Below are 26,832 nucleotides of genomic sequence, written 5' to 3'. Positions count from 1 at the left end.
AGGTGGCCCTTTTAAATTTAGGGTACACAGCCCTGAAGGGACATTTTACTACTAGCTGGTGAGTAGCCTTAACTCCTACTATGTTTTTCCTTTCCTATAACTGAGGGGAGATCATATGTCCAGCCTGGCAGTGGGCTGTGGCATCAAGTTGCTTCCTCATACCAGCACAGTGCAGGGACTGGCTGCATCCTCAGCTGGGCCGTCATCCACTCCTCTCGCATAATAATAGTGGCATCTCTGGCCCCAGCTTGAAGATGATACCTTACACTGGCCACCCCATCAGACAAAGTAAAACAGGCAGGTGGTAGTTTTTATTGAACCTTTATTAAAAAGGAAAGTTATAAAAAGAGGTTGGGGTAAAGAGCCCCCAGCAGCAGCTCCATGTGAATTAATAGACAGTGCAAATCACTGGTTAGTAAGAGTCATCCCTGCAGAGATGCTGCATGAGGTTTGGGTTTGCACCTGCACAGAGGAAGCATTCTCCCAGCTGTAGAGCCGCTGGCCACTGCTGGGCCAAGGAAACACCAGTGCTCATGGAAGACAAGTGGCAGGGCCAGTCCCCTCTCTTCACCCTCCATTGGCTCTGGATGGCAGATGCAGGTCGCAGGAACGCTCTGGTCATGACTGAGCAGGAGAAAAGCAGAGGGATGCAGCAGCATTCTATCAGGACAGGCACTCAAGGGTTAACAGGCAGCAGCTGACACCAGCCCCATTGCATTAGAGAGAGAGAGGCTCATTTCAAGGGACAGAAACCATGGCAGAACTCCAGCAATGTGCTGCTCAGCCACTGCCACCAATGGCTGCCAGACTCTGCCCCCTCTTAAGTTGCAGGGAGTTGAGCCCTCTGCCTATTGATGCCCCTGCAGCAACTGTACCTCAGCTTTGGGACAACACAGTGCCGGCTGCTTAGAGGCTGCAGAATTTTGAAGCAGATGCCAGGAAATGCCCATTATATAAGAAAAGTCTGATCTATGTTTTCACTTCTACTCTCCCCTCCCCCAAAGCGGCAAGCAGGGCTCCTTAGCTGGTGATCTGGACAGGTATCTTCCAGCAGAACATCATCTCATTTTGGTCATCAATCAGCTCCCACTTGACGATCAGTTTAATCTGGAAGAGATAAAGGATGTGAGAGTGTGCAGGGAGTTGCTGGTCCTCAGGCATGGAGGCAGCCTAAGTTTCTTTGTGGGGTGGGGAAGGAGAAAACCCACCCCTCTGCCCCCAATTATGGGAGAAACTGCACCTCTGGAAGCAGACTGGGAGCCAGGTGAGCTGCAGCAGGCTAATTCCAGCTACGCTGTACACCCAGAACATCTTGCATGCTAAGCAGGGTTGGCTGGAAGATCTCTAAGGATTAGCACTCCACCCTCCAAGTCAATACTGACCCTACTGTGGTGATAGAGGGACTTGCACTGTGTCTGTTAAGAAAAGTCCTGGCCCTTTGAGCTGAAATTTTCATTAAGCTCCCCATCACCATGAGGCACTAGGGCTAGGAGGGAAGAGCTGGTGCAGGGCCATGACTCTGAGTCACAGGCTCTGGAAGGAGGTTATCTGGAAACACTGCCCAGAAAGGGGCCTGCAAACACAGTACACACCTTCCCCAACCCCTGCAGTCACAACCAAGCTGCTCCCCCTGACAGGCCTGGCATAGGATCAGGAATTGGAGACCGGTTTTGGAGAAAAATAGTGCATGGAGCAGAGGTGACTCCTGACAGGTGACCTTCCATGCACCCCCTGTTCCCAAGGATAAAAGGGCCTCCTTGCTGAAAGACATGCTGCGGGGCTGAGCCCTGACCAGGGTGGGTAGCTCCGAGACTTGGAGCTGGCTTGTGGGTACTTACACTGGGGTACTCGCTTTTCACAGGCAGCTTGTTCAGGTAGCTGTAGGAATGGCCTTTCTCAATGGGGCACTGGATCCCACACTTGCATCCATCAGGCTCAGGGATGGGAAAGGGTACGTCCACATGGAGCATCTCCCCATACACCTTCGCTGTGCTGCCCTGGCTCTCGATCTCTGCAGACAGGGAAAGGGATGAGAGGGAGATGAGCAGCTGCCCACAGCTACAGAGCTATTAGTGCAGGGCACCATTTCCACCCCATGCAGTGTCCCCTAAAGCTCATAGGGATGCAGTGTAGGATGAGGTCACCAGTAGATGCTCTTCATTTCTCTCCTGCTGTGAGGACACTTCCCAGCCATCCTTCCCCACATCTCCAACTGCTGCAGGCAAGTCTCAGGGATGAAAAGTGGTTACCTCCCCTTCTGCCCTCCCATCTCCACCCACCGCTGCAGAGAAGCCACCACCCCCATAGAAGCTCAACCCCTAAAGTAGCATGTTCTGCTCTTACTGCTGGAGAAGGTGACATTGACGCTGTAGGACATCCCTTTCTGGAGCTGGCAAGGCTGTGTGGGGCAGGGGCTCACATTCACTTCTGTGATGCTCCCATCTTTGGAGCCTGCAAGAACAAACAAGAACTTGGTCATTTTAGGGCCCTGTTACCCATAGTCAGAGGCCTCCAAGCAGCGTAACACCCAGTCCTAGTGTACATGACATGCACACACCAGCAATGCCAGACATGGCATAAGACATACACGCCCCTTAAAGCAAAGAGTCTTGGAGACTAACGAGGCTCCAGCTAGAGTTACTTTGTGAACAAACTGGAGAGAGTCCAGAGCAGTTCAACAAAAATGAGAAGTTTAGAAAATATGACTAATGGCCAATTCTTTCAACCCTTCCTCCTGTTTAGTCTAAAGAGGAGAGGGCTGAGCAGGGACCGGATAAATCTTCAAATATGTGAAAGGTTATTATAAAAGGACAGTGATCAATTGTTCTCCATGTCCACTGAATGTAGGACAAGAAGTCATCAGCCTAGTCTGCAGCAAGGGAGACCTAGATTAGACACAAGCTTATTAATGAGGAGTAAGGCTATGATTTAATCACGGAGGTCGCTGGAAGTCATAGAAACCATGACTTCAGCTTGTGGCGGTCGGGAGCTGCAGAGTTCCCCGCCTCCCGCAGGAGCAGGGAGTTGCAGGTTACCCCCACTGCCTCTGGCAGTCCCCTGGAGTTCCAAGCCATTGCAGACAGTGGGGGTACCCCACAGCTCCTGGATGTGGCAGGGTACCCCACCGCTCCTGGCCACCGTGGGCCCAAGCTGCAGGCGGTGGAAGTACTCTGGAGCTCCCGGCCACTGTGGGTGGTGGGGTGACCCCGCAGCCCCCAGCTGCTGCAGGGAGCGGGCCCCCACATCCAACCCACAGTGGGGGCCCCCTCAGCTCCTAGCCATAGGCAGCAGGGGACTCTGGAGCACTGACACCCAACTCATAGTGGGGCCCCCTCAGCTTCTATCCCCACTGCAGGCCATGTGGGGACCTGCAGATCCCCATTTTGTTATGGATTTTTTAGTAAAAGTGAGGGACAGGTCACTGCTTCCCTGTACTTTTCTTTATTGCCTGTGACCTGTCCCTCACTTTTACTAAAAATATCCGTAACAAAATCTTAGCCTTAATGATGAGGGTAGTTAAACAACGGAAGAGGTTAACTAGGGAGGCCATGGAATCCTCATCTGTGGAGGGTTAAGACAGGTTGGACAAAAACCCCTGTTATGGATGCTCTAGGTTTACTTGGCCCTGCCTCAGCAGAGAGAGTGGGGATGGGGATGATGATGGACTAAATGACCTCTCTGATTTACATGGCCCAGAGATGTTGGGAGCTTTGCACAATGAGGAGACCCACCCACTCTGCACAAAGAAGGTGCTTTGTGATTAGGCTGAAGTAGGACAAATTGGAGATGAGAAGAGGAGATGTGGATTGCTTAGGTTTGAAAGTTTCCCTAGGGAAGGAGTGGGAGCCCTATTAGGTGGGACAACTATAGACCTTGCCAGGGCAAGGTCCATACTGGCAAATTGGGTGTTAGCAGCTCTAGCTCTCTGAGTTTTGCATTATTTGTATTCAGTGGCACCAAGTCAAACTTTTGGGAGGGGTAAGCAAATTCCAGTCCCCACCCCTCCTCCATCAGGGACCCCATTCTACTCCCCTCTCTCTCTCACCACCCCCCCAGGGACCCTCTCTCTCAACCAGGGAGTCTCCCCTCTCTCTCTTTTTCATAGATCCCAACCCAGAAGGGACCATTGGGATCATTTAGTCCAGGGGTTCTCAGGGGTCAGGAGGTTATTTACAGGGTTATTTAGTCCAGGGGTCAGGAGGTTATTACATGAGGGGTCACGAGCTATCAGCCTCCACCCCAAATCCTGCTTTGCCAGCATTTATAATGGTGTTATAAATTAAAAACACTTTTTAAAAATATGTAAGGGGTTTCACACTCAGACGCTTGCTATGTGAAAGGGGTCACCAGTATAAAACTTTGAGAACCACTGATCTAGCCTGACCTCTTGTGTCACACAGGCCATAGACCTTCCCCAAAATAATTCCTGGAGCATATATTTTAGAAATTGCCAGAGAGCGAGAACCCACCACAGCCCTTGGTTGTTCCAATGGTTAATTACTTACACTGTTAAAAATTTAGAGTGTCAAGGTGCGTGAGGTAATATTTACGCTTTATTTCCAGTCTGAATATGTCTAGCTTCAAGTTCCAGCCATTGGACCGTGTTATACTTTCTCTGCTAGACTGAAGAGCCCATTATCAAATGTTGGTTCCCCACTTAGGTACTTTTAGACCATAATCAAGTCACCATTACATGAGTCGATGCTATCAGGAAGTGAGTTCTTGGCAGTCCCCGTGCACCAGGTTGCAAAACCATTTGGCTTGGCAGCCCTCCATCTGGACAGAGAACGGTCTGGGCCAAGTTTGAGTGGCATTGTAACCCTATGCATCAGGTCACAACGCCACTCACTGAAATTTGGCCTGGCTGTGTCTCTGACTGTACAGAGGGATGGCTGGGTCAAATTTCAGTGGCATTGCAATGCTCTGGACCGCTCCTGTAGCAGAGTACTGATTTAGTACAAGACCATTGCTTAAGGAAGTGCAAAAACCGGGGGGGGGGGGGAGGGGGGGGAAGGGGACATAATATGTCCCGTCCCCATCCCCCCGAATTGGCACCACAGTTTGTACTGAGCTATAAATGATGCTTTTCAATGGTCCATAGAGAAAAGCAAAACCCTGCTCTGGAACACAGGGAATCTGAGTGGGTGAGTAACAGCGACAGACCCCAGGTGTCGGCGGGCGGGATTGAACCTGGGACCTCTGGAGCTCAGTGTATGAGCCTCTACCACAAGCTAAAAAACATATGGCTGTTAGCTAAGGCTGTAGAGCAAACTCATTAATCTCTAAGTGGTCCAAGTGCCACTAGATGGGACAGAACACCACACCCACGAAGTGTGTGCGTTACGAGTGCAGGGCAGCATGAAGCAGCCAGGGCAGCAGAATGACCTGCTGGGGTGTAATAGGTGGGGTTTCAGGAGATGGCAGCACAATGTACCTCTCCAAGCCTTTTCTCTAACTACATTCACGGGGAGACAGTGCCAGCCATGGGGCAGCAAGGGCCCGGTGAAGGAGATTAACTAACACTTAGGACTGGAAGAGACACTATTAGGGACCATCTAATCCAGCTCCCTGGTACTAGCACAGGATTGTTCCCCACCTCTTCTAGCGCAATGGCCTCCAGCGATGGATCTGAGGACAAGGCAGTGGGCAGAAGAAAATACTGGGTGAGGTGCAGGGACTGCAGGGGAAGGTGGAAATACCAGCTTCTTTAGGTAAGCAGGGCTAGAGACAAGAAGGGGAAGCTTGGGTTTAGTGGGAAAGTCAGTGCAGAGATTGAAGGAGGAGGAAACATGGTAAGAACAGCCAAAAAGGAAGATCACGTGGGATGAAATGGAGGAGAGAGGGAGGAATCTGCAACTGTCACAACAGGAAAACAGCAGAGGATGAACTATCGGATGAGCAGCGGGGAGAGGAAAGGACGCTGGTAGCAGAGAAGGGAGTTATAAGTCAACCCTGGCCTTGATAGGATAGAAAGGAGGCCAGGCTCTGCTTGGTGACAGACATGACACATGACAGTAGTGTCCACAGAGGAAGAAGGGGGCTATTTAAATGGCCAAGTGTCCTCACTCTGAGTTCTAGTGACTATGAAGGGTTTTGTCTTGTCTATACCAACGCATGCCCTGAAATACACGTCCTTCAGGGGAGGGAACAGACTACATGCTGGGCCTCTCTCTGCAGCCACTTCCGGGTATACACAGACAGACTCTGCTGCTGTTTGTCAAGACTGAATGGGACAAGGCAAGTTTAGTAATATTTTTCAAATAGTGTTTCACCTGGGAGCACTGGAGTGCAGCACAAGATCAATTAAAACTTCCCAGTGCCCAAAGGCCCTCATCAGCAACTGTAGTGCTTTCAGTGGGTGGGCATGCACTAAGTAGGCCATAAAGACAGGCCGTGGAAGACAAAGACAGCATTGAGTATTTATCAATACCAGGGAAGTCTCAGTCTCTTGCAGAGTACAATGCTATGACAAAGCTTTAGAGTTCTCTGGCTTCACTGCATTGGGGGAGAAATTTATCTTTATCTTAGTTACCGGGATATCAGTTAAGAGGGTTTATTACTAAACTCAATGTGACCAACACAAAGCAGCCTTGGAGATATCTTTCTAATTAGCCAAAAAAGCCCTGCTTTCCAGTCTCTTCTCGCCTTTGAGAAAGAGCAATCTGTCATTTTACAACGGCCACCCTATCTTGTTTATGGAGGCCAGAGGTGAGTTAGATTGGAGGGAGGGAAGGTCACTTCATCCCTTTATTCCCCATATCATCCTTGTCTTTATTTTAACAAACACTGTGTCATTGTGACCTCCCCTCAGAAGCTACATATTGAGCCATGGTTCATATAAAAGCCGATACATAATGTTTGTGTTGGCTTATCAACAGCTCTGCCATCATCCATTAGGATTCCTAGGTCTTTCTCAGCATGACTGGTCACTGGTTTCTCCCTCCTCCACCCTGGGACGGGGTGAGGGGAGAAGTCACATTCGGAACCTATCTGAATCTTTAGGCATCTAAATACCTTTAAAAACCAGCCCCTTCCTGCCTTTATTCTCCGTAGGCCTCTGTGTTATTTCTCTGCCCCGACTAGTCTCTGAACACTACCCAATGTAGTGTTATTGCTCAACTTTGCTGATACGCTCTTTATGCACCTCTTTCAGATTAGTGAGATTGTTCCACAAGATGGCCTGCCTGGATCAATGTAGTTTACAGAATCCCAGTGGATACCAGCCTGCAACTTGGTATCTTGCCATTTATCATTACCCATTGTTCAGAGGCGGTTATCACCCCAGCAGCCTCTCTACCAGAAGCAGGGCCATAAAGTACAAGGTGCAGAACAAACAAGACAAGTCACTTTGTGAATCTAGCTCCTTAGGTGCCTAACCGGCCCTTCAGGCCCAACATTTAGGTGCCACTGGCACTAACAAAACCCCTGCTCAGCTGCTGCCTAACTCTGTAGGCACGTATAGGGATTTAAACTCCTATATTTCTGCCAGTGGGCATGCACAAAACCACCTCAGTCCTGATGCCACCTCACAACTAACAAGGTGCTTAGAGCCCTTGCTCACATCTAAGCCCCAGTGGGATTCTCTTCTCCCTCTTATGGGGCCCAATGCATTAGGCAGGCTCACAGTACACTTAACTCATACAAAGGACAGCTGGGGGGCAGCAGGCATGGGTCCCAGAATACCCACTAGCCCTGTGGTTACCGTACTCATCTGGGATGTGAGACACTCGGGTTGGAATTCCCATGCTGCCTAATTTGGAGCTGAGAATTGAATCTGATTCTCCCACAGCCCAGCTGAGCACTCTGACCACCAGGCTGTAGAGGAGGGGTGGGCAAACTTTTTGGCCTGAGGGCCACATCGGGGTTGTGAAATGGTATGGAGGGCTGGGTAGGGAAGACTGTGCTTCCCCAAACAGCCTGGCCCCCACCCCCTCCCCACCCTTTGATTGCCTCCCTCAGAATCATAGAATATCAGGGTTGGAAGGGACCTCAGGAGGTCATCTAGTCCAACCCCCTGCTCAAAGCAGGACCAATCCCCAATTAAATCATCCCAGCCAGGGCTTTGTCAAGCCTGACCTTAAAAACTTCTAAGGAAGGAGATTCTACCACCTCCCTAGGTAGAATCCCTGACCCATCCAACCCTCCTGCTCCTTGTCCCCTGACCGCCCACTCCCAGGACCCCCTGCTCCAGGACTGGCTTATTGGAAAGTCTGGGAGGTGGGCGGGTACAAGAGGAGTGGCTGGGGGCTAGCAGGGGAGTGGCTGGGGGGCTAGCCTCCCCGGCTGGGAGCTCAAGAGCCAGGCAGGACAGTCCCATGGGCCCGGATGTGGCCTGTGGGCTGTAGTTTGCCCACCTCTGCTATAGAGTCAATCTCCCTCTCCAGCCTAATGAATATTTATACAAAGCAGAACAGCTTCCCACATAGCCTGGCAGTTAGGGCAGTCCTCTGGAACACAGGAGACCTGGGTTCAAGTTCTTGCTCCAAGTCAGGCAGAGCAGGGACTTGAAATCAGGCTTTCCACATCCCCAGTGAGGGCCCCAGGCACTGGGCTATTAGCTGTGATGGGGTGGGGTGGGGTGGGGCACACTCCGGGCTGACCTGGTTTAGGCACCTAATACCAGGAGAAGGTTCATAGCTGAGAATTCCAAACAGAGAGAGGCCTCCGGCCTGTCAGTCAGGTGCTTAGGACTCAGATCAATGGGGGTTAGTTGCTTAAGTATCTTTGTGGATCTGGGCCTTAATCCCCACCCCTTTCCCTTGCATTTCACTCCTGGCTAGCTTAGGTAGCACTCCTTACTCAGCTCGCTGGCTTCTGAGAATCCCTTACATAGGTCCCTAAATCTCCCCTGAGGTGAGGCTGCAAATTATTCCACTGGGTGACAGGTCACCTAAGCATTGCAATGCTTAACTCCTAAATCGACTTTGTCAATCTAGCCCAGGGTCCCTACTCGGAAGAGCTTTCAGTTCTAGGATGGCAGCCAGAGAGTTGCTATAGGTTTTTTTATATATATATATATATATATATATATATATATATATATATATATATATATACACACACACACACACACACTTCCATCACTGGTAAGTGTAGATTTTCCTGAACTGCCTCCTTTCAGCCTACTTCGGTGAGTGTTTGCTGATTTCTTGTAAGCATTGTGGGAGGAAGCTTTCAGTCCCGTGACAGCGTCAGCTCCAAACCACTTTTAAGTTAATGTTTCAGGAAGATTGGGAAACACTGTTGAATGCAGACAGAGATTATATCTCCGGCCCTTCATTAAGCTATTCATTTTGAAATTCTAACAAAAGCTGGCTAGATGGGGAGACAGTTGGATGCACATGAGGCTGAATAAGAGAGGACTTCCCATTGCTCTCAAAGGGGCACTGGAAAACTGAGCTGGAAACTCCAGGAGTTACTTATTCAATGGGATGTGCATGAATTTTCCATGGCTGCTCTCCACAGAAAGAGAGAGAGTCAGAGGCTGCTATCTGTACTTAGTGCAAGCCTAACAGAGAAGAGACTGGCTCTGTATGACACCTGGCACAAATCTGGACACTCACTGAATGCTATTTAAACAATTAACATGGAGCAAAATGGTTTGGAGAGCCGGTGAAGCTTGAAGCAAGAAATGCAGGTACTTTATGGATCTCCTCACTGTAGTAGCCCAGGCCCTAAATTCACCCTTAGCTGAACAAGCAGAGAACCGCTGCTAGGGAAAGTCTCTCCTTGGTTTATCAACAGACCAGAGACATACCAGCCACCAGTCTGTAGCCTAGGACTTAAAAGAGGAACACGGAGGGAGCGTGCAGTGTCTTACAAGTACTGTCAGTCAGGGAGCAACAAGGTTAACCTGCGTAGCTAAGGACTCCGCTAGGTACTGGAGAAGGGGGTTACAGACACATTAAGTGCTCCCTATGGGGGCCAGGGGATGCTTAGTAAGGGAAAGGGGGAGGAACCTTGACAGCAACTCCCAGGTGGGCGGGGAGGGCGCTAGGAAACCCTCCAGGACCCAAGCCAGCCAGCCAACAGGGAAAATACCCTCCCCAAGACTTCCCTGCACCTTTCACCCCCTCCCCAGCCCTCCCAGGGGTTCGTGGGCTCCTCAGTTCCGAGGCTGAGCCGCCCCAGCCTGGCGCGGGGAGGTGTTGTGCGGCACGCGGCCCGGGGCTGCAGGAGCGGGGCTTGGCCAGGTAGCGCCAGAGCCCGCAGCGCCCCGTGGAGCCGGGCAGGGCAGGAGCCACTCACCGCAGTCCACGAATCTGAGGGGCTCGGCCCGCGCCACGGAGCCGAGGGCGAGGAGCAGAGCCACGGTCAGGGCGAGCATGGTCCCGGCCGGCATCTGAGCGGGGAGAGGAGAATCCGGGAAGCGCGGCGCAGCCTGAGTCACCCGCAGGTCACCTGAGAGCCCGCGGCCCTGGCGCCGCCCCTGCGCTCAGCTGACTGCGAGGGAGCCGCCCCACGGTAGGCGGGGCCGGGCCAGGGGGTTCTGGGGGTTCCCCTTTGGACTCCTGGCCCTAGGCCCCCGGGCCCAGCCACATCACAGACAAGAACCTTTCAGCGTGACCCGGCCAGACCTTCATGGGCCCAGCAGGGCCAGAGATCCGGGCCCGGCCGAGGCGGACAGAGCGCGTTGCCAGCCCCAAGCGTTCACACGCCCCACGTCAGGCCCCCCAGAGACCTGAGAATGGATTTCTGTACATACATTCGGGAGTGTTTAGTCCCTTGCCGGTTTGGGACTGCAGGGGCCAGGGCCGTCCCTTGCCATTTGGGTGCCCTCCACGCGGGATAGGGCTGGTTGCCAGAGCTGGTGCTACTGGGTATGCAGCAGGCAGCTGCCTAGGGCACCATAAAATTTGGGGCTATTTGGTGCCCCAAATTTCATGGTGCCCTACGGAGCTGCATATTCTGCGCATGCCTAGGGACTGCCCTGGCAGGGGTGCTCGGTTCAAGCTCTCAATCTTCCCCCACACAAAGCCAAGGGCTAGATGCCTCCTTCCCCCACCCTGCCCCGGTTACAAAATGGGAAGCGGAGGTTCTTGTGTGATCTCTTGCTGTCAGGAGTGGAGCTTAAGAAAGACATTATTACAAGATTTAATGATTTTAAAAGTCACAAGAGCCGGTAGCACAGCTGGTCTCTGCTGCTGGACCAACCTATCCCCTGTAGAAGACATGCCAGAGCTTGTGACTAACACTTCTGAAAAGCACTGACCCAGGAGCCATCTTTCACTGAGATCGAACCCCAGAGCAGAAGTCGCAAGGAACAGCTGGGGTGTAACGCAGCCAGTAATTTTGCACGCTCAGTCTAGTTCAGGGATTCTCAAACTTCATTGCACCATGACCCCCCTCGGACAACAAAAATTACTACATGACCGCAAGAGGGGGGACCAAAGCCTGAACCCACCCAAACCCTCCTGGCCTGAGTGAGAAGGCCCAAGCCCAAGCACATGGGCTTCAGCCCTGGGCAGGGGGCCTGTAACCTGAGCCATGCCACCCAGAGCCAAAGCCAGAGGGCTTCGGCTTCATCCCCGGGCCCCAGTAAGTCTAATGCCAGCCCTAGCAACTCCATTAAAATGGGGTCCCAACCCACACTTTAAGAACTGCTGGTCTAGTTTATGGAGATTAAGACAGAACCCCCAGCCCTACCCACCCCACCCCATCCCAAAGACTCCTCACATGGTTCCTGGGTACCCTACACAATCACCCTGACCAGCACACTCAGGAAGCCAGTTTAACTGGGTGGTCAGGGACACTCCCTTCCTGTAACTGATCAGCATCAGGCCACATATGGAATTCATTCCTGCTGCCCTCTTACCCGTGTCACACATATAATGGGCTGTAGAGAGGCACCAGCAGCACCCTTGCAGAGTCTCCTCCATGTTGGAGCTGCTGTGGCAGGTGTTCAGCAGGCAGCTTTTCTCAGTGACTGTCAGCGATCCAAGGTAGGGGATTCAATCTGAGCCCTAAAGTCCTCCCCTCTCTCTTCCCCCCATGATGGCTCCACATGCACACTCTTTTCCACCTGCATCAGGGCAGTAGAGAGGAGTAGGCTCCTGGCACTTCCACCCACTGCTCAGGGAGAGCAGAGAGATTGGTATGTGTCTACCTACACCTGCTCCCCATATGGCATTCTTATGTACAGCTTATTATCGTACTGCCACACCCTTTGCTCTTCCTGTAGCACCCCTTTTTAATGTCATCCCATCCCCTCTGCGGTCTCCTTTGCAATGGAAACTCCTCAGGGCAGAACCTGACTGCCTTTTTGTCTGGCTAGGGGTGTGTTGGGTGCCAGAGTAAGGTTACACAACCTTTGTTATTCACCGGGATGCAGTGTTTTACACTGGATTTAGCAAACTTGACAATGAGGTAATTAGTTTGCTATTTGGGAATAAGTACTCCTGGTTAAATGCTGACTAAGGAGAGAAAAAGTTATGCAGTTGTAGCATTGAAAGGGTGTAAACAGGAAAATTGGAGCAGTTACTGAAGATGATCCAGTGATGGAGGGATCCATAGGACTAATGTGATTAAATTAAAGAAAGAAAAATGCAGGCTGGATATCCCAACAGCAAGCTGGATTAGGCTGCAGAGTGGTCTCCCATGAGAAGTGGTGGTAACCCCATCCCCTGGGACATTTAAACTAGACGGCTCTGGACTGGAGAGGGGGTCCAAAGGAGAAGTAGCCCATAGTCCTTTTCCATCTCTCACATCCAATTTGAGCCTATGGAATGAGATCAGGTGGAGGTGTGAGCAAGGCTGCACCCTAGAGGAGATGAAATCTAAGATCAACAAGGAAAGAGTTGGTTTGAGAGTGAGAGAAGCTGGTGACCTGCACAGCATATCCACTGGGAGCAGAACCATAGTGAGAGAACCAGGACAGTTATACTTAGGCTTCCTCTCCTAGGCCCTCTCCCCAACGCCTCTACTGGAAAGCCACCCATTCCTAAATTCTTGATTGGTAAATTCAGTTTCTAAGCAAGTGGAGAGGAACAGTTGATGAGGGCATCCACATGCAACAGATGAGGAGCAGCCCAAGTGAGCAGATCCTAGCTAGAGCAGTAGAAGGAGTTCCTACAAAAGCAAGTGGAAATGTTCTTCCTTCAAGCAACAGTGAGTGAGCATGTCAGCAGGCTGACCTGTAGCTTCATTCATTAGTCAGACTTTGTAAAAGGTATTTCAACATGTAGGGCACATGCTAAGTGTTATTTTGAGAAGGCAGTTGCACTCTTTGACCTGCACCAGCTATACCATGAGTCAGTTCTGCTTCATAATCCTCCAGTAACACTCAGTGATGGGCTCCAAATTTACTCCATGGATACTAGAAACAGGTGGCTACAAAAAAAAAAATGCCAAACAAATACATTTTCACCTGCTTCCTACTAATATTTTAAAAGGGGTTTAATCTGGCACCCTAAACTAGATTTAAAGTCACTCTGTACTAATTTGGTGCTGTAGGAAATAGTTGGCTCGTTAGGTCATGCCAATAGCAGATCAAAGACACCAACACTCACATGCCTTGAGGCAGCAACCTGGCTCGAGAGGGATGAGGCAGCCTCAATCCTTCCCTTTTCAGACCTGTCAGTGATCTCCACACTCAGCTTCATATCACTCAGATGTAAAGCCCCTGCTTAGACAGATGATCTGAGTATCTGTCCCCCAGACAAGAATCTCTTGATGAAAAGACTGCAAGAGAATTAGTACAACTGTGGAAGACTCTCCAGCAGCCACCTTTTTTCAAAAAGTTCCATCACTCCAGGAAACAATGTTTTTCTTTTAGATTGGTTTCAGAGTAACAGCCGTGTTAGTCTGTATTTGCAAAAAGAAAAGGAGTACTCGTGGCACCTTTAAATTGGTTAGTCTCTAAGGTGCCCCAAGTACTTCTTTTCTTTTTTCTTTTAGATTGTCAGGGGAATTTTCCTGGGAGGTTCATCAATGGTTCACTCTACAGAGTCTCAAGTAAACAAAGATCCCTTAGTGCCTACGATAATCCTTTCCAAAGTAAATGCTAAGGGAGTGGCTTGTCCCCTCAAAGCACACCTTCAGAGATTTTAACCCACTCAAGTATCTCTTCTGGTCCAGCTGCTTGCAAAGTTATTTGATTTGTGTATCTTGAGTTCTTTCCTCAGGGCCCTCAGAAAGAATTTCCTTCTCTAGACTTTGTCTCTAGCAGCACCTATATGGGAGTTTTGAGCAGAGTTACTCTCAACTCAAATAGCAATATCCCCAAACTATTCTGTAGCATTCTCAATAAAGCAAGATAATAGGTCACCTTCAGCAACATACTCCATGAGAATTAAATGGGACTCCTCCCTGATGAGCTACCCACCAGCCACATCTTTACTTCATCAGAAGTTCAAACGTAGTAAAAATAAAGGCACATTTTCTCTTGTTCTATTTCATAGACTTTGAGACAAAAGATTTGTTTAATCCGGTACCAGGACTGGCTCTTAGAAATGCTACAAAATAGATTTGTTATAAAGGCATCAAGTACAGAATAACATTTCAAAAAATAGTTCACACCTTCTGACAGTTACTGCAACACAACGGTCAACTCAGAAAAAGTGCTTCAGACAGACATTTTAGAGCACTCCAAGATAACACAGACTAATGTTGTATTACACACATGGAGATTGAACACACCCTAGTTTATGCATACCCAGGTAGTCTCATCATAAACACAGTTGGGAACAAAAGACTGTTTACAAACCCACTGAATAAAGACCTGTGAAATGAGATAGACACACTATCCATCATTAAGACTACTGCTAGAGCTGTTCAGTAGTATAACCCAACCAATTGAGAGTAAAGTCCAGGGCTCTAGTTTAACAGACAGTTATAACTATAGCAACCTATAAAATCCCTATAGCAACCTTACATTTGCAGTCCAACGACAAACGTTTTATGTACATAGCAACAGTCCACCATGGAGCAGAACTGGATCACTTCCCTCATCCTGATCACCAGCCAGAAAAGAACAGTTAAGTTCTCATGCTACATCAACCAGGACAGCAAATAAATATGCCCCCTCCCCTCACCACAAAGCACTAGACAATCAAAATTCAAATGAAAGTTTGAGCCTCTCATTATATAGCTATTCACTCCTTACATCTTATTACAACCAGCTTCCAAATCATTAGAGCAAACCCCACCCAAAGCCAAAATGTGCTCAAAGTGCTTTATTAACCAATTAAAACAGCTGGACTACCGCAAGTCCCCACACAGCTCATAGTAGCAGATGACCTCACTGCAGCAAACTGAGCTGAGCTAAAGCACATGTTCACCCAGTAAGGAACCAACAACCAGATTAGGGAAGGAAACACAAAGCACAGGCCAAACCCAGAAAATAGAACTAAGCAAGCAATCAAGGTGATAAAGAAGAGTAAGGGACAGAGACGTTCTCTGCTCCAGTGTCTGAAATACAAGGGAGTGCAGAAAAGAGATATCATCATTGCCAGGAATCAGAAAAGACTTTTAAAAAATAAAATTAAAAGAAAAGCCATGAAGGGAAAATCCTGTGCATGACCCTAGATTAGAGAGACAGCAGTACACTGCTTAATGACTAGTTTAGGAATGGCTACTAACAAACTAGGGGACCCAAATACAGCATGAACCCCTCTCTGGTCATAGTATCAGAGGGGTAGCCGTGTTAGTCTGGATCTGTAAAAGTAGCAAAGAGTCCTGTGGCACCTTATAGACTAACAGATGTATTGGAGCATAAGCTTTCATGGGTGAATATCCACTTTGTCGGATGCATACTCTGGTCATGCTTACTTCTAGCAGATATCTGAGGGGTCTATTTCTTATACATGACAACACCTTCTGATTGTAACCCCTTTGGGGTTTAGAGAGCATGGCCCCTTTAAATCATTTTCCTAAGGGGCAAGGGGGAGCAGTGAGAGAAAGGAGGGAAACTCCAGGGTGTGGCTCTGGAGCTCCAGAGAGAGAAGGGCTGCAGCAAGCAGGCCCTCGCAAAGTAAACCTGCCTGAAGCCTGGGAAGGACAGGGTGGCCAGTCGGGGACACCGTAGGACAGGAGCCAGGAGGAGCACTATGCCAGGGAGAAATCGCCCAAGAAGGACAGGCCGGACCTGGACCCAGTTTTACTGCTGCCCAGAGCTGCATGGGGCTGTGAGTACTGGGGCTTGTGACTCTGCATTGGGAATAAGGAGGGAGGCTGCTAGTTAGTTAAGTGGGGAGGTGGTTGCTCTGTGTGGCTTTGCAGAGAGCGGCAGAAGAGGGCACCGGAGGGGTTTGCTGGGGAAAGTTTACTGGCGTTGAAGATGACCAGGAGCACCCAAGACTCACTGCCAGATTGGAACTTTGCTCAGGACTCCTGAACTCTGTGTGCAGACACATTGCTCGGTGTCTGCCCTTTCAGACTGTGCTACAACTGGGCCTGTGGGGCCTTGGTTTGAATGCAACCCTGTGTTTTACTGCTCCCCCTATATTTCCCCTTGTTATTTTTCTCCTCTCATCCCTCTGTAAATAAATATTTCCCTTTCTTATATGCATTGTACTTTTCCGATGGGTTCACTCTGTGAGGTTTGGAACAGATGCCCCTGGGGTGGAAGGAATTTTTCCTGTTGCATTCCTGCGCGCGCCTCCTTTTGCCCAGAGCTGCCTGCAGAGCAAACTCCATCTTGGCCATGAGGGTGCTAAAGTTACACCTGGTGGCCCGGATAAGGATTTTGCAGTACACACATGCACACACCTACGTTGTGCGCCCTGGACTCTCCTTCACAAAGAAACTCCTGAGTGACTTAGTTAAAAAATAAAATAAAATAAAATAAAATGGAGAAGGAATTACTAGAAGACCTGTGCCGAGGGGCACAAATCCCAGTAACCAAAGCTGTGCTGGTGGCGGGGTTCCCAGAAGAGATGGAACCGAATGAAATTGAGGAGGGCCTAGATGCAGCTGAAATACTGGGGAGAGTGAAGGTCCACCCTTGTATTTACAACGGCAAAGTGAAGGGCATGGTAGCACTATGTACTCACTCCAAGGAAGTAGATCTTGATAAAGTGCCCAAAGAGGTGCAAGGAGGTGGTATCCCCTGGACAATTCTGGGGGCAGAGCAGTCCCCTACTAGTGTGCCCATGTCACTTGAGGTGGATTCTTTAGTGCAGAAATTGCAAGCTCTGATGGTGGATGAGAAGCGGATAAGAGAGGAATTAATTTTGGTATTAGGAGGGGCTCCAACACCTGCAGCACCCAGCCTGGTTGGATGGGCCAAAGCACTGGGAAATGCTCTCAAAGATGCATTGAAACCGGCATATGAAAGTGCGCCATACAAGCGGTTACGTTCTTTGTCGGGGGGTGTCCTCTTTACCCTCAGGGGAGGATGATTATGAGACCTGGAGGGATTTTACGGTGCCACTTGTCCAAGAGTGGGAATGCTCTGATGCTGAGAAGCAGAAACGTGTGCTTGAGAGTCTGAGGGGATCTGCCATGCGAATTGTCTGAGCCCTGAAAGACTCCTAACTAGCTGCCACCGTGCAAGACTATTTAACCACTCTTGAGAGTGTCTACGGTACTACTAATTGCAGTGAAGACCTGTATTATCGTTTCAGCCATACCTATCAGGAGCCCCATGAATGATTGTCGGATTTCATCAGGAGACTAGAGGATTTGCTATGGCAGGTAGTGCGGAAGGAAGGCATCCCCACCAAGCACATTGATTCCACTAGGTTGGACCAGATCCTTCAGGGCACCCAACAAGATGGGTTGATGTGGTGGCAACTGCAGCTGAGGGAGTGGGCCCAAAACCTACCCCCATTCCACAAGCTCATACAAGAGATACGTGAAGAGGAGGAGTGATTGTTGCAAATGGACGCAGTGGTGCAGCCGAAGAAGGCAGGGAGTCACACCACCACAGTGCTTGGAGAGATGGAAGATGCCCCATCAGAGGCAGCGGCACTGAGAGATTTGACCTGAGAAGTGGCCATACTTTGCCATCCTCAAGAGTATCAGGAGGGGTGATAGCCAGCGAGAAGGTTTTTGTTACAACTGTGGGGGAGATGGTTGCTATGCCTTAGATGCCAAAACAAGACAGATCATGCAAGGGTATCTCAGAGATTGCAGCAAACCATTAGGGAGCTTCAGAGAAACACCAACAAGGCTTTGGGGAAGGAGCAACCCAAGACCCTGAAATTCCAAGGCTCCCCAGAAAAAAACACAAACAGGGTTACATTATGTTTTATGGAGAAGCACACTTACCTACTGAGTCTATAACTGCCACTTTGTCTATTCCTTGTACGTTCATGCTACTACACTCTCTTATGCTGCTTGATATCCTTAAAAAAAACATAGTAGATATTTTTTACTATTACCCTACTTTCCTGAGGTTCTCACTAAACCCACACAGTATATTCTCAAAAAGAAAAGGAGTACTTGTGGCACCTTAGAGACTAACCAATTTATTTGAGCATAAGCTTTCGTGAGCTACAGCTCACTTCATTGATGAAGTGAGCTGTAGCTCACGAAAGCTTATGCTCAATTAAATTGGTTAGTCTCTAAGGTGCCACAAGTACTCCTTTTCTTTTTGCGAATACAGACTAACACGGCTGTTACTCTCAAACCTAACAGTATATTCTGTCTCCTGAAAACATAAGTTTTTCATAAAGAGGCTTTCTTTCCTGGGGAACGCTCCCTGCAGTCCTGTATCAGGTGAGCAACCATTTCTTTAATCTTACATATGTTACATAACACATCTTTATGTCTATTCAATAAATATAAATTATCATTATTCAAACCACAGTAACCAGTTAATGGCCTAACTAGAAGTACTTCACCTTACATACCTTTGTAGTACAGTAGCACATTATCCTCTATTTTGGGGTATCCTTCATAGAATCCTCGTCCTCTTTTCTCCTTGGTCCACAATTCCTGGCATACCTTTTAAAATCCTTTTTAACTAAATTTTCAAATTCCTTCTTACTCAAAGGACTCTTTATATCAATTGCTGCATTTTTAAAGCACTTTTTTGCTTCCTTCTCTGCCATTTCGCTGCCAGGCCAAAATGTGCTGGAATCCATGCTAGTACTATGTTCACATTCAAATGACATCTGCCTAGTTTGTCTTGCTAATAAAGTATTAATGACATTAGTTGAAAATGAGCCCAGCTGGCTCACCCTTGCTTCTCTCTAGGCCTAAGTGCACTTCATATGTTTTATGGAAATATGCTAATGAGTAAAAAGAAAAGGAGTACTTGTGGCACCTTAGAGACTAACCAATTTATTTGAGCATGAGCTTTCGTGAGCTACAGCTGCTCAAATAAATTGGTTAGTCTCTAAGGTGCCACAAGTACTCCTTTTCTTTTTGCGAATACAGACTAACACGGCTGTTACTCTGAAACCATGCTAATGAGTGTAAATATCATGTAACTGGAATATGCTTCATGCAAAAGGTCTCTTGTAAGGTATCGTTACAAAGCTTATAATCTACTGAGTGTGTTCATCCTATTTGTATGAATGTATTGTTCTTGTATCTGAAACTAGGAATATGAAATATAACTCTGGGGTCACTGTAACTATGCAAAGTGTGGGCCATTAATAGTGGCTTGGAATCTTGATGGCTCCTATTAACTAGGACAACTGGTTGTGAATGGCTCTGTTTACTTGCAAACCTTCATGGGTACTTGCAGGCCAACCCTGAAAGAATGGAGAATGAGGTCTTAGGTGATCATGTCACCTGGTACTGGAATCCATCTTCTAAATGGAAAAGCACCAGGTTTAAGGAAGGGTGGGGACCCAGAGAGACAAAACATTCCCGACTTGTGCAAAAGCTATAAAAGGGGGTGGGACAGAACAAAGGAGGGTGGCCATCATGAGAAAACCCCTAGTTACCACCTGAGCTGGAACTAACAAGAACTGTACCAGGGGAAAAGGATTGGGCCCAGATGAGAAGGGAGTCTAGTCTGAGAAAGAAGCTTACTGGAACATCACTGAGGGGGAAATTTTACCTGTATTCAGTTTCTTAAATGTATTAGGCTTAGACTTGTGTGTTGTGTTTTGTTTTGTTTTGCTTACTAACTTACTTTGTTCTGTTGGTTATTACTTGAAACCATTTAAATCCTACTTTTTATACTTAATAATCAAAAAAGTGATTTTATTAACTCGAAGTAGGTGATTAATACCTGGGGGAGCAAACAGCTGTGCATATCTCTCTATCAGTGTTACAGAAGGTGAACAATTTATGAGTTTACCCTATATAAGCTTTATACAGCGTAAAACAGATTTATTTGGGGTTGGATCCCATTGGGAACTGGGTGTCTGGGTGCTGGAGATAGGCGACTTCCTGAGCAGTTTCGGGTTAAAGTCTGCGGCTCTGGGGCGTGGACCAGACCTAGGTCTGTGTTGCAGCAAACTAGCATGTCTGGCTCAAAAAGACAGGGTTCTGGAGTCCCAAGCTGGCAGTGGAAAATGGGCTCAGAGGACATTCCAACACATCAGGTGTCCGCCTCAAGGGGGTCTCTGTGACTGAACCTGTCACAGCCTATATTAACCTTATTGTCTGGTTGCAAGGGGATCTACAATCTGGGCAACATAGAAAAACAGAAGTCATGCTGTCAGATTTTTACGACTACTGTTACTAAAAACATCTAAAATCACTAACACTAAAAGACATTGGATTTCCCCTCCTGTTTTTACTCCCTCTGTGAGTCAGTTTCTGTTTCCTCCGTATCAGCAATCTGGCCCCAATCCTGCAAACTGTCCTGCAGAAATGAAGTTTGCCAAACACCTACCTCTGTGACATGCTGTCATGCAGCAGGGTAATCCAGTACGCAGAGGTCAGCCCAAACACACTGTCGGCAAGAGCGAACTGAAGGTGGTGCAGCAGTTAAAGGGAAGACAGGATTCCCGACCCCATCCCTGGCTGCAGTCCACAGGAGCAATCCTTCTGCTCAAAGGCGCCGCCCCTGTGGGTGCTTGGAGGCTGTGACGCGGGTGAGCCGGCCCCATCAGCCAGTCTGTTGCTTAGCAACCAAACTCAAGACGCTACGTTCCTAAACCACTTCGCTACCGCGCCCGCGCACCTCCTCCCTGGCATTTCCGCCTCGGTAGCTGTCATAGCAGGTTCACGTCACCGAGCCTGGCGGGCTCTGCACCAATAGCGATGTGGCAGGTGGGCGGGGCATTCTAAGGCCCCCTGGCGCAAGATGGCGGCGTTGGGGGTGCTGCTGAGCTATCTGCGGAGGCTGCGTCCCGGCGCTCGGTGCAGGTAGCGCTGCGGCCCTCTCGCCGGCCTCGGGCGGAGCCGGGACACTAGCCCGGGCTCCCCGCTCCGTCCCTGGCGCGTGTGGGGGGGCCCCGCGCTGGCGCTGCGCGCCTGCAGCTCCCTCTCCCGGCCCTGGGGCAGCCTCGCCGCGAGCACCCGGCCCCTGCCGTGCAGCGAGCGGTCGGCAGCGCCAAGCCCCGCTCGGCGCCTGACCCGGCCGTTCCCCCGGGGGGCGGGGGATGAGGTGCGGGCCGGTGGCGCCCCTGGAGAGGGACACGGGGCCACTGCGAACCTCGGGGCCAGGGCGCGGTTAGCTCCGCCCCGCAGGCCGCGCGGTGTGACCCTGCCGGAGAAAACCGCCTTAGAACAATGCGCAGGTGCTCCAGGGACTCGCTGGTGCCTGGTGCCCGGTGCCCGGCCAAGAGTTGGCAGCAGGTAGCAAAATAGTCTCGCCTGTAGCTAAGGTACCTGTAGTAGACAGGGTGTCAGACAGGTGATGGACACGGACACTTCTGGTTCAGGGCACAAGCCATCTCCCCAGGGACCCCCTCTGTGGGCAGGCTCGCCCAGCACAGTGGGCTGGGGCGTTCTTCGCTCCTGCCTCCAAAGCATCTGATAGTGGCTGCTGTCACATACCCAATACCAGACTAACCTGACCATTGCTGTGAACCAGCCTGTTTCTATAATCTCTCTGTGCTGTCACTAGCTATATATACATATGTACATTGAAGCAGTGTCGATTAGGCATTTCTCCTCCTTGACACTCCCCATCCATCTCAGGTTGTTTCTACTCTCTCATGAAAATTCCTCCCCCCCCCCCCCCCAGCATTCCCAAAATCTCCTTTCTGGAGCTCTGCTCTAGTAACCTTTGTGCTTTTCACCTGCCTTGCTGACTGTTTCCATCCCCATCTTTTCACAGCAGTCTTTCTCCTACTTTGCTGCGCCTAGTAAGAACACCACCCTGTTCTTCTCAGAATGGAGTCCATGTACCAAGCATCAGGGTGCAGTGGGCATCATCCTCTTCTAAGCCAGGGCAACCAGTGTCTGACTCTAGCGAGGGACATATCTACCTCACCAACAGCTGTGTGAAGGTACAATTCTCTAGAAGGCACTCATGGTGTGTCATTGTGTGCATGTCATTGAAAAGGTTGTTGCAGTGCCTGGCATGCTCTGAGCATGAAATTCTCTATAATTGACATGCCTGTAACATCATGCTACTTATAGCTACTTGATTTAAAGGTTCCCAAAGCATCTGGTAATCATCCGCAGGGTTCACTGATGACCCCCCCCCCCCCACACACACACACAGTCCTTTCAGACACGCAGTGCCCTTTGAGGCAACTGCAGACTTCGTGGGAGCTGAGTCTTGGGAAATCAGTGATTTCCCCCTCATCTCTCACATGAGCTGCATGAGGGATTCCCCACACATGGCTGTGGTGGACAGGGGTATGCTGCAGACCTGGCTGCTTATGAGTTACCTCCCCAAGGTCATACAGGTGCCCCTTCCATATTGCTCTGATTCTGGCCCTTGTCCTGTTGAGGCATCTTGTAGGCTTGATATGGGATTGGAAGCAGATGCTGTCTGCTTGCACATGAATATTGCAGATCTTTTAATGCTCCTCCCTTTCTGCTTTGCAGAGGCTGCTGGAGATTATAGAAGGGTCTGAGTTTCTCAGGCTGCAAGTGGAGGGAGGTGGCTGCTCTGGATTCCAGTACAAGTTTTCTTTGGACACAGTTATCAATCCTGATGACAGGCAAGGACAGAGGATAAAGGGGTGTGGGTGTATGATGGTGGGGGGAGACTTCTGTGGACTAAAGTGGTGAGAAGGGTATGTGTGATAATATGTGTTGAAGGGAGGAGGTAGGTGATCACAGTGTATTCCTTTATACTTCTGGAAGTGTGCTTTTCCCTTTTTTGTCTGTGGGGTTATAACAAGCAACATATGCTTCTTTCCTAGGGTGTTTGAACAAAGTGGTGCTCGTGTTGTTGTGGATGTGGACAGCCTGGCCTTTGTGAAAGGTGCAATGGTGGATTTCAGCCAGGAGCTGATCCGCAACTCATTCCAGGTGGTGAGCAATCCACAAGCTGAGCAGGGCTGCTCGTGTGGGACATCCTTCTCTGTCAAACTCTGAGTGGACTCCTCCTTGGGTGTTGCTGGGGTGGACATTGAGCCAGAGACTGTCCTCAGCATCATCTCCAAGGGTTTCTCATTTTGGTATTTTCTCAGCTTCCCCAATCCTCCTCCTCAATATGTTATACAATTATTGCAAATGTCCCCATTTGCCTATCTGAACTGAGTCTGCAGCCAAGACCTATAGAACTCTCCCTCCAAGGGTTTGAAATAGGCTTTAAATCCCACACAAAAGCATCTTCTGTCCTCTATGAAGCTCCAGGAACTGCTGAATATAATGAGCCACCCTGATCTCCCTGAGCCACCCAGCACATGGGACTGCCTTTCAGGAGCTGCCTGTACATGTGTATTTGACTGTTTTTTTAATATCAGTTTCCATGGTTTATTTATATTTTTCATGCTTTTCAAAGTGTGGTTAGAATGCAGGTCTCTCTAGGGAGATGGTTGTTTCTCCCTTGTCCTTAAACTGGCTGTGGAATTCCTGGGGTGCCTGCCCTTTTCAGCTGGCTGTGGGTCTTCCCAGACAATTTGTTCTACTAATCTCCTTATTCTTGATGACCTACCTGCCTACAGGGAGCAGCCAGCAGTTTGGGGAAGACTGGTCTACCTGGTACATGTAGGTGAAGCAGAGAGGTGGGTGTAGGGGGGAGGATTAAAGCTTTAGGGTTAGGGCTCCAAAAAATAACCCAAGCAATTTGGTTTGTTTCCCTCCTGACTCCAATTTTAAAAAGTGGTACAAATCAGCAAATGGCTTTTTAAACTCTCTCTACTTTTGCCAGCAGGGTATAAGTTGCATGGTGGATTCGCAAGCCTGTGGTCACATCTAGGAGGCTTTGTACCCTGTCCTGCACATTGCTTTGATTTAATAATCTAAAGCATTTTCCTAATTTTGATGCATAACCTAATCTCTCATTAGCCTTGTTTCTGTTTTTAGGAGAGAAGCACATCTCTCATTCCCTTTGTAGGGTAGTGCCCAGACACAACTGTGCTGTAGGAACGGTGGCCTAGGGGTTTCCAGTGCAACTTCATTTTCAGTTACTTATCACTTTGTGGAACTCCCATTTTATAGCTGAAGTTTTCCATGCTTAGTCTCTGCCTGAAGGTGAATGTTTGGTAAATTGAGCCAAAATGCTTCATCTGTTTTCAGCTGACAGGAGGGATAGGGAACTTGTGTGCTTTTCCCATTATTACGAAATAACCTACTTTAATAGTCTCACAGCCAAATCGTGGGATTTAAAAGTGTCAGTTTTCCATGGAACGGGGAGCATCCCAAGGAATCAGCTTGCGAATTGGGGAGATTTTAATCCATTGAAAATTGAATACCAAGCAGTAGGTTTTTTTTATTAAGTGTGTTAAATGCTTATCTAAAAAGGGTTTTTGGATGTTTGCACTGCTGAGTTACCTGTGTACTGATCTCTGTAGTGGTTGCTCCTAAACAGCTATGATTCCCCCCCCCCATATTTTGAATCTGGATCTGCTGCAACTTTGGCTTTAGGGGAACGTGCAGAAGGTCCTGAGTTCTGCTCCTACCTCTTCCCTGAGTGGCTTTAGTAATTTTCTGAAATTGACACGCCTTCTTTTGTTATGTCTCTTATTTGCCCTTCCTAGGTGTGGGACTAACATTAACCCATTTGGTAGATGGGGTTTCTGAAGGCACAGAGAACAGACTTGCCTAAACTCACATGGTTAAGCTTGCAACACAGCTGGAAAGAGCATGTTTATTTCTGTGCTAGACTCTTGTTTTATGTACCAAACCACAGTGCTTCTCAGACAAAGTGTTTCCAATCTTATGCACTTAGAAGGTGAGCTCTAAAGCCTTGTGTGGATGCCGATCATTATTAACCCTGATTTTTAGGTAGGGTAACTAAGCCACAGGCATTGTTCTCTGATACAAGAAACAGGTTCTAATACTGTTTGAACTTGGGTAATTCCCTTTCTGTGCCTCATTTAACCGATACAGAAAAATAGGTATGAGTGATTGTAAGATGACAAAAATGGCAGGGGGCTCTGGGACACTGTAGAGCCTGAAATTACTTAACTTTTTTTCTAAATGGACTTGATTTTAAGTTGTCCCTTTAACCATACCACTTTAACATTCTATCAATGAGTTTGTTGTATGGAATTTAAACTGAATGTACCTGTTCTGTTCCACTCCTCGCAATCCGTGTCTTTGCTCATTTTCTGTTCAGTGCTGTCGCTTAAGGAAACTCTCCCTATACGCAGACCATTTTCCCCCTTTTGCAGAAGTTGCCTCCTGAGCGACTTAAAGAACACTTTAAGTACTACCTGTAGTCACTTGTGGGTTTCCCCCAGGATTGTGCACATATGCAGCTTTCTTCACCTGTAATGTTGGCAATATCTCAGTAACTTCACTAGATGGCACTCTTACTCTTTGGGAGTCATGTTGTTGAACAACAACGTACAGAGACTTTGGGCCTGAATTTTGGTTCTGACTGAGCTGTGCCTGTCTCAGGTCCTAGGAAAGGGGCAAAAATGTATTTGCAGCTTCCCAGTTCCAGGGATGGCTGGGGACTAATTCAGCTCCCAGTGTAAGTTAAGGAGTACTTGTGGGACCTTAGAGACTAACAAATTTATTTGAGCATAAGCTTTCATGAGCTACAGCTCACTTCATTGGATGCATACCATGAAAGCTTATGCTCAAATAAATTTTTTAGTCTCTAAGGTGCCACAAGTACTCCTTTTCTTTTTGTGGATACAGACTAACACGGCTGCTCCTCTGAAACCAGTGTAAATTAGAACAGTCTGGTTGTTTGTTGTTTGAATGGACAGGAAGTGGATAATATGAGTGTCTGGAAAGCCAGATAGGAGGAAGTTGCATTAATGGAAATGAGATGAGGATGGACTGGGTGAGTCTTGAGTATATATAGAGAGAAAGCTTGGTTTTAGAGCCTCTGGAGCAAGAAGTGGCAAGGTTTGGACACTGTCTGAATCTTTGGGGCAAAGGTGACACCTGGGTTGCTGGCCCAGGGGACAGGGCAGATATTCAGTTCACAGTTCTGGAGAATGGTGAGAGTGGAAACGCTAGTTCAGGAATTCAGTTTTGTCCATGTTGTATTTGTTAACATAATATAACCAGGAGAAGGTTGGATCGAGTGAGATAGGTCAGGAATGGGAAAGCAGATTGGAGTCATTGGCATAAAGATGATCACCTAATGAAAGGGTGTAGAGGGAAAAGAGGAACCAGGACAGACCTGCATGGGGGCTCATGAAAAATGAGTGACTGGAGGAAGAACATGTTTCTTTGCCTCTCACACCTAGGAGGAACACCTTACTCCACCCATTCCCTCAAGAGACAAAGAAGGAATGACCAGAGAAGAGAACCAAAAAAAGGGTAATTATGGAAGCCAAGCTGAGATAAAATTTCAAGAAAGAGCAAATGTAATGGACATGGTAGATAAATCCTATGCCTGCATCTCTGCTATTGCTTTGTTTAAGACCATCAGTCAGTCACTGCCACTATGCTAGATCT

General features: G+C 48.6%; 2 protein-coding genes across 4 annotated transcripts; one reads left to right on the top strand and one right to left on the bottom strand.

Moving 5' to 3' along the window:
• Positions 1 to 305: 305 nt before the first annotated feature.
• NPC2 (NPC intracellular cholesterol transporter 2) lies at positions 306 to 21,042 on the bottom strand. 2 transcript variants are annotated; one of them, XM_077820346.1, is made up of 4 exons: positions 20,738 to 21,042; positions 2,344 to 2,451; positions 1,839 to 2,011; positions 306 to 1,107 (listed from the first exon to the last, which is right to left on the bottom strand). In XM_077820346.1, exons 1-4 carry the CDS (start codon positions 20,754 to 20,756, stop codon positions 1,021 to 1,023), a joined length of 387 nt encoding a protein of 128 aa, XP_077676472.1. In that variant the 5' UTR covers positions 20,757 to 21,042; the 3' UTR covers positions 306 to 1,020. The 2 variants fall into 2 exon arrangements, with proteins under 2 accessions (XP_077676472.1, XP_077676471.1); XM_077820345.1 differs by lacking the exon at positions 20,738 to 21,042 and adding an exon at positions 10,249 to 10,411.
• An 84-nt stretch (positions 21,043 to 21,126) lies between these two features.
• Positions 21,127 to 25,503, top strand: ISCA2 (iron-sulfur cluster assembly 2). Of its 2 annotated transcripts, none has more exons than XM_077819130.1 (4): positions 21,127 to 21,213; positions 22,130 to 22,301; positions 22,849 to 22,964; positions 23,169 to 25,503. In XM_077819130.1, the coding sequence occupies exons 1-4, from the start codon at positions 21,152 to 21,154 to the stop codon at positions 23,341 to 23,343; spliced, it is 525 nt and encodes a 174-aa protein (XP_077675256.1). In that variant the 5' UTR covers positions 21,127 to 21,151; the 3' UTR covers positions 23,344 to 25,503. The 2 variants fall into 2 exon arrangements, with proteins under 2 accessions (XP_077675256.1, XP_077675257.1); XM_077819131.1 differs by having other exon boundaries at positions 21,148 to 21,213; positions 22,133 to 22,301.
• Positions 25,504 to 26,832: the final 1,329 nt, after the last annotated feature.

This window comes from Eretmochelys imbricata, chromosome 6 (genome assembly GCF_965152235.1).
Source record: "Eretmochelys imbricata isolate rEreImb1 chromosome 6, rEreImb1.hap1, whole genome shotgun sequence".
Classification (NCBI taxonomy): domain Eukaryota; kingdom Metazoa; phylum Chordata; order Testudines; family Cheloniidae; genus Eretmochelys; species Eretmochelys imbricata.
This window is presented reverse-complemented; position numbering and strand designations above follow the sequence as displayed.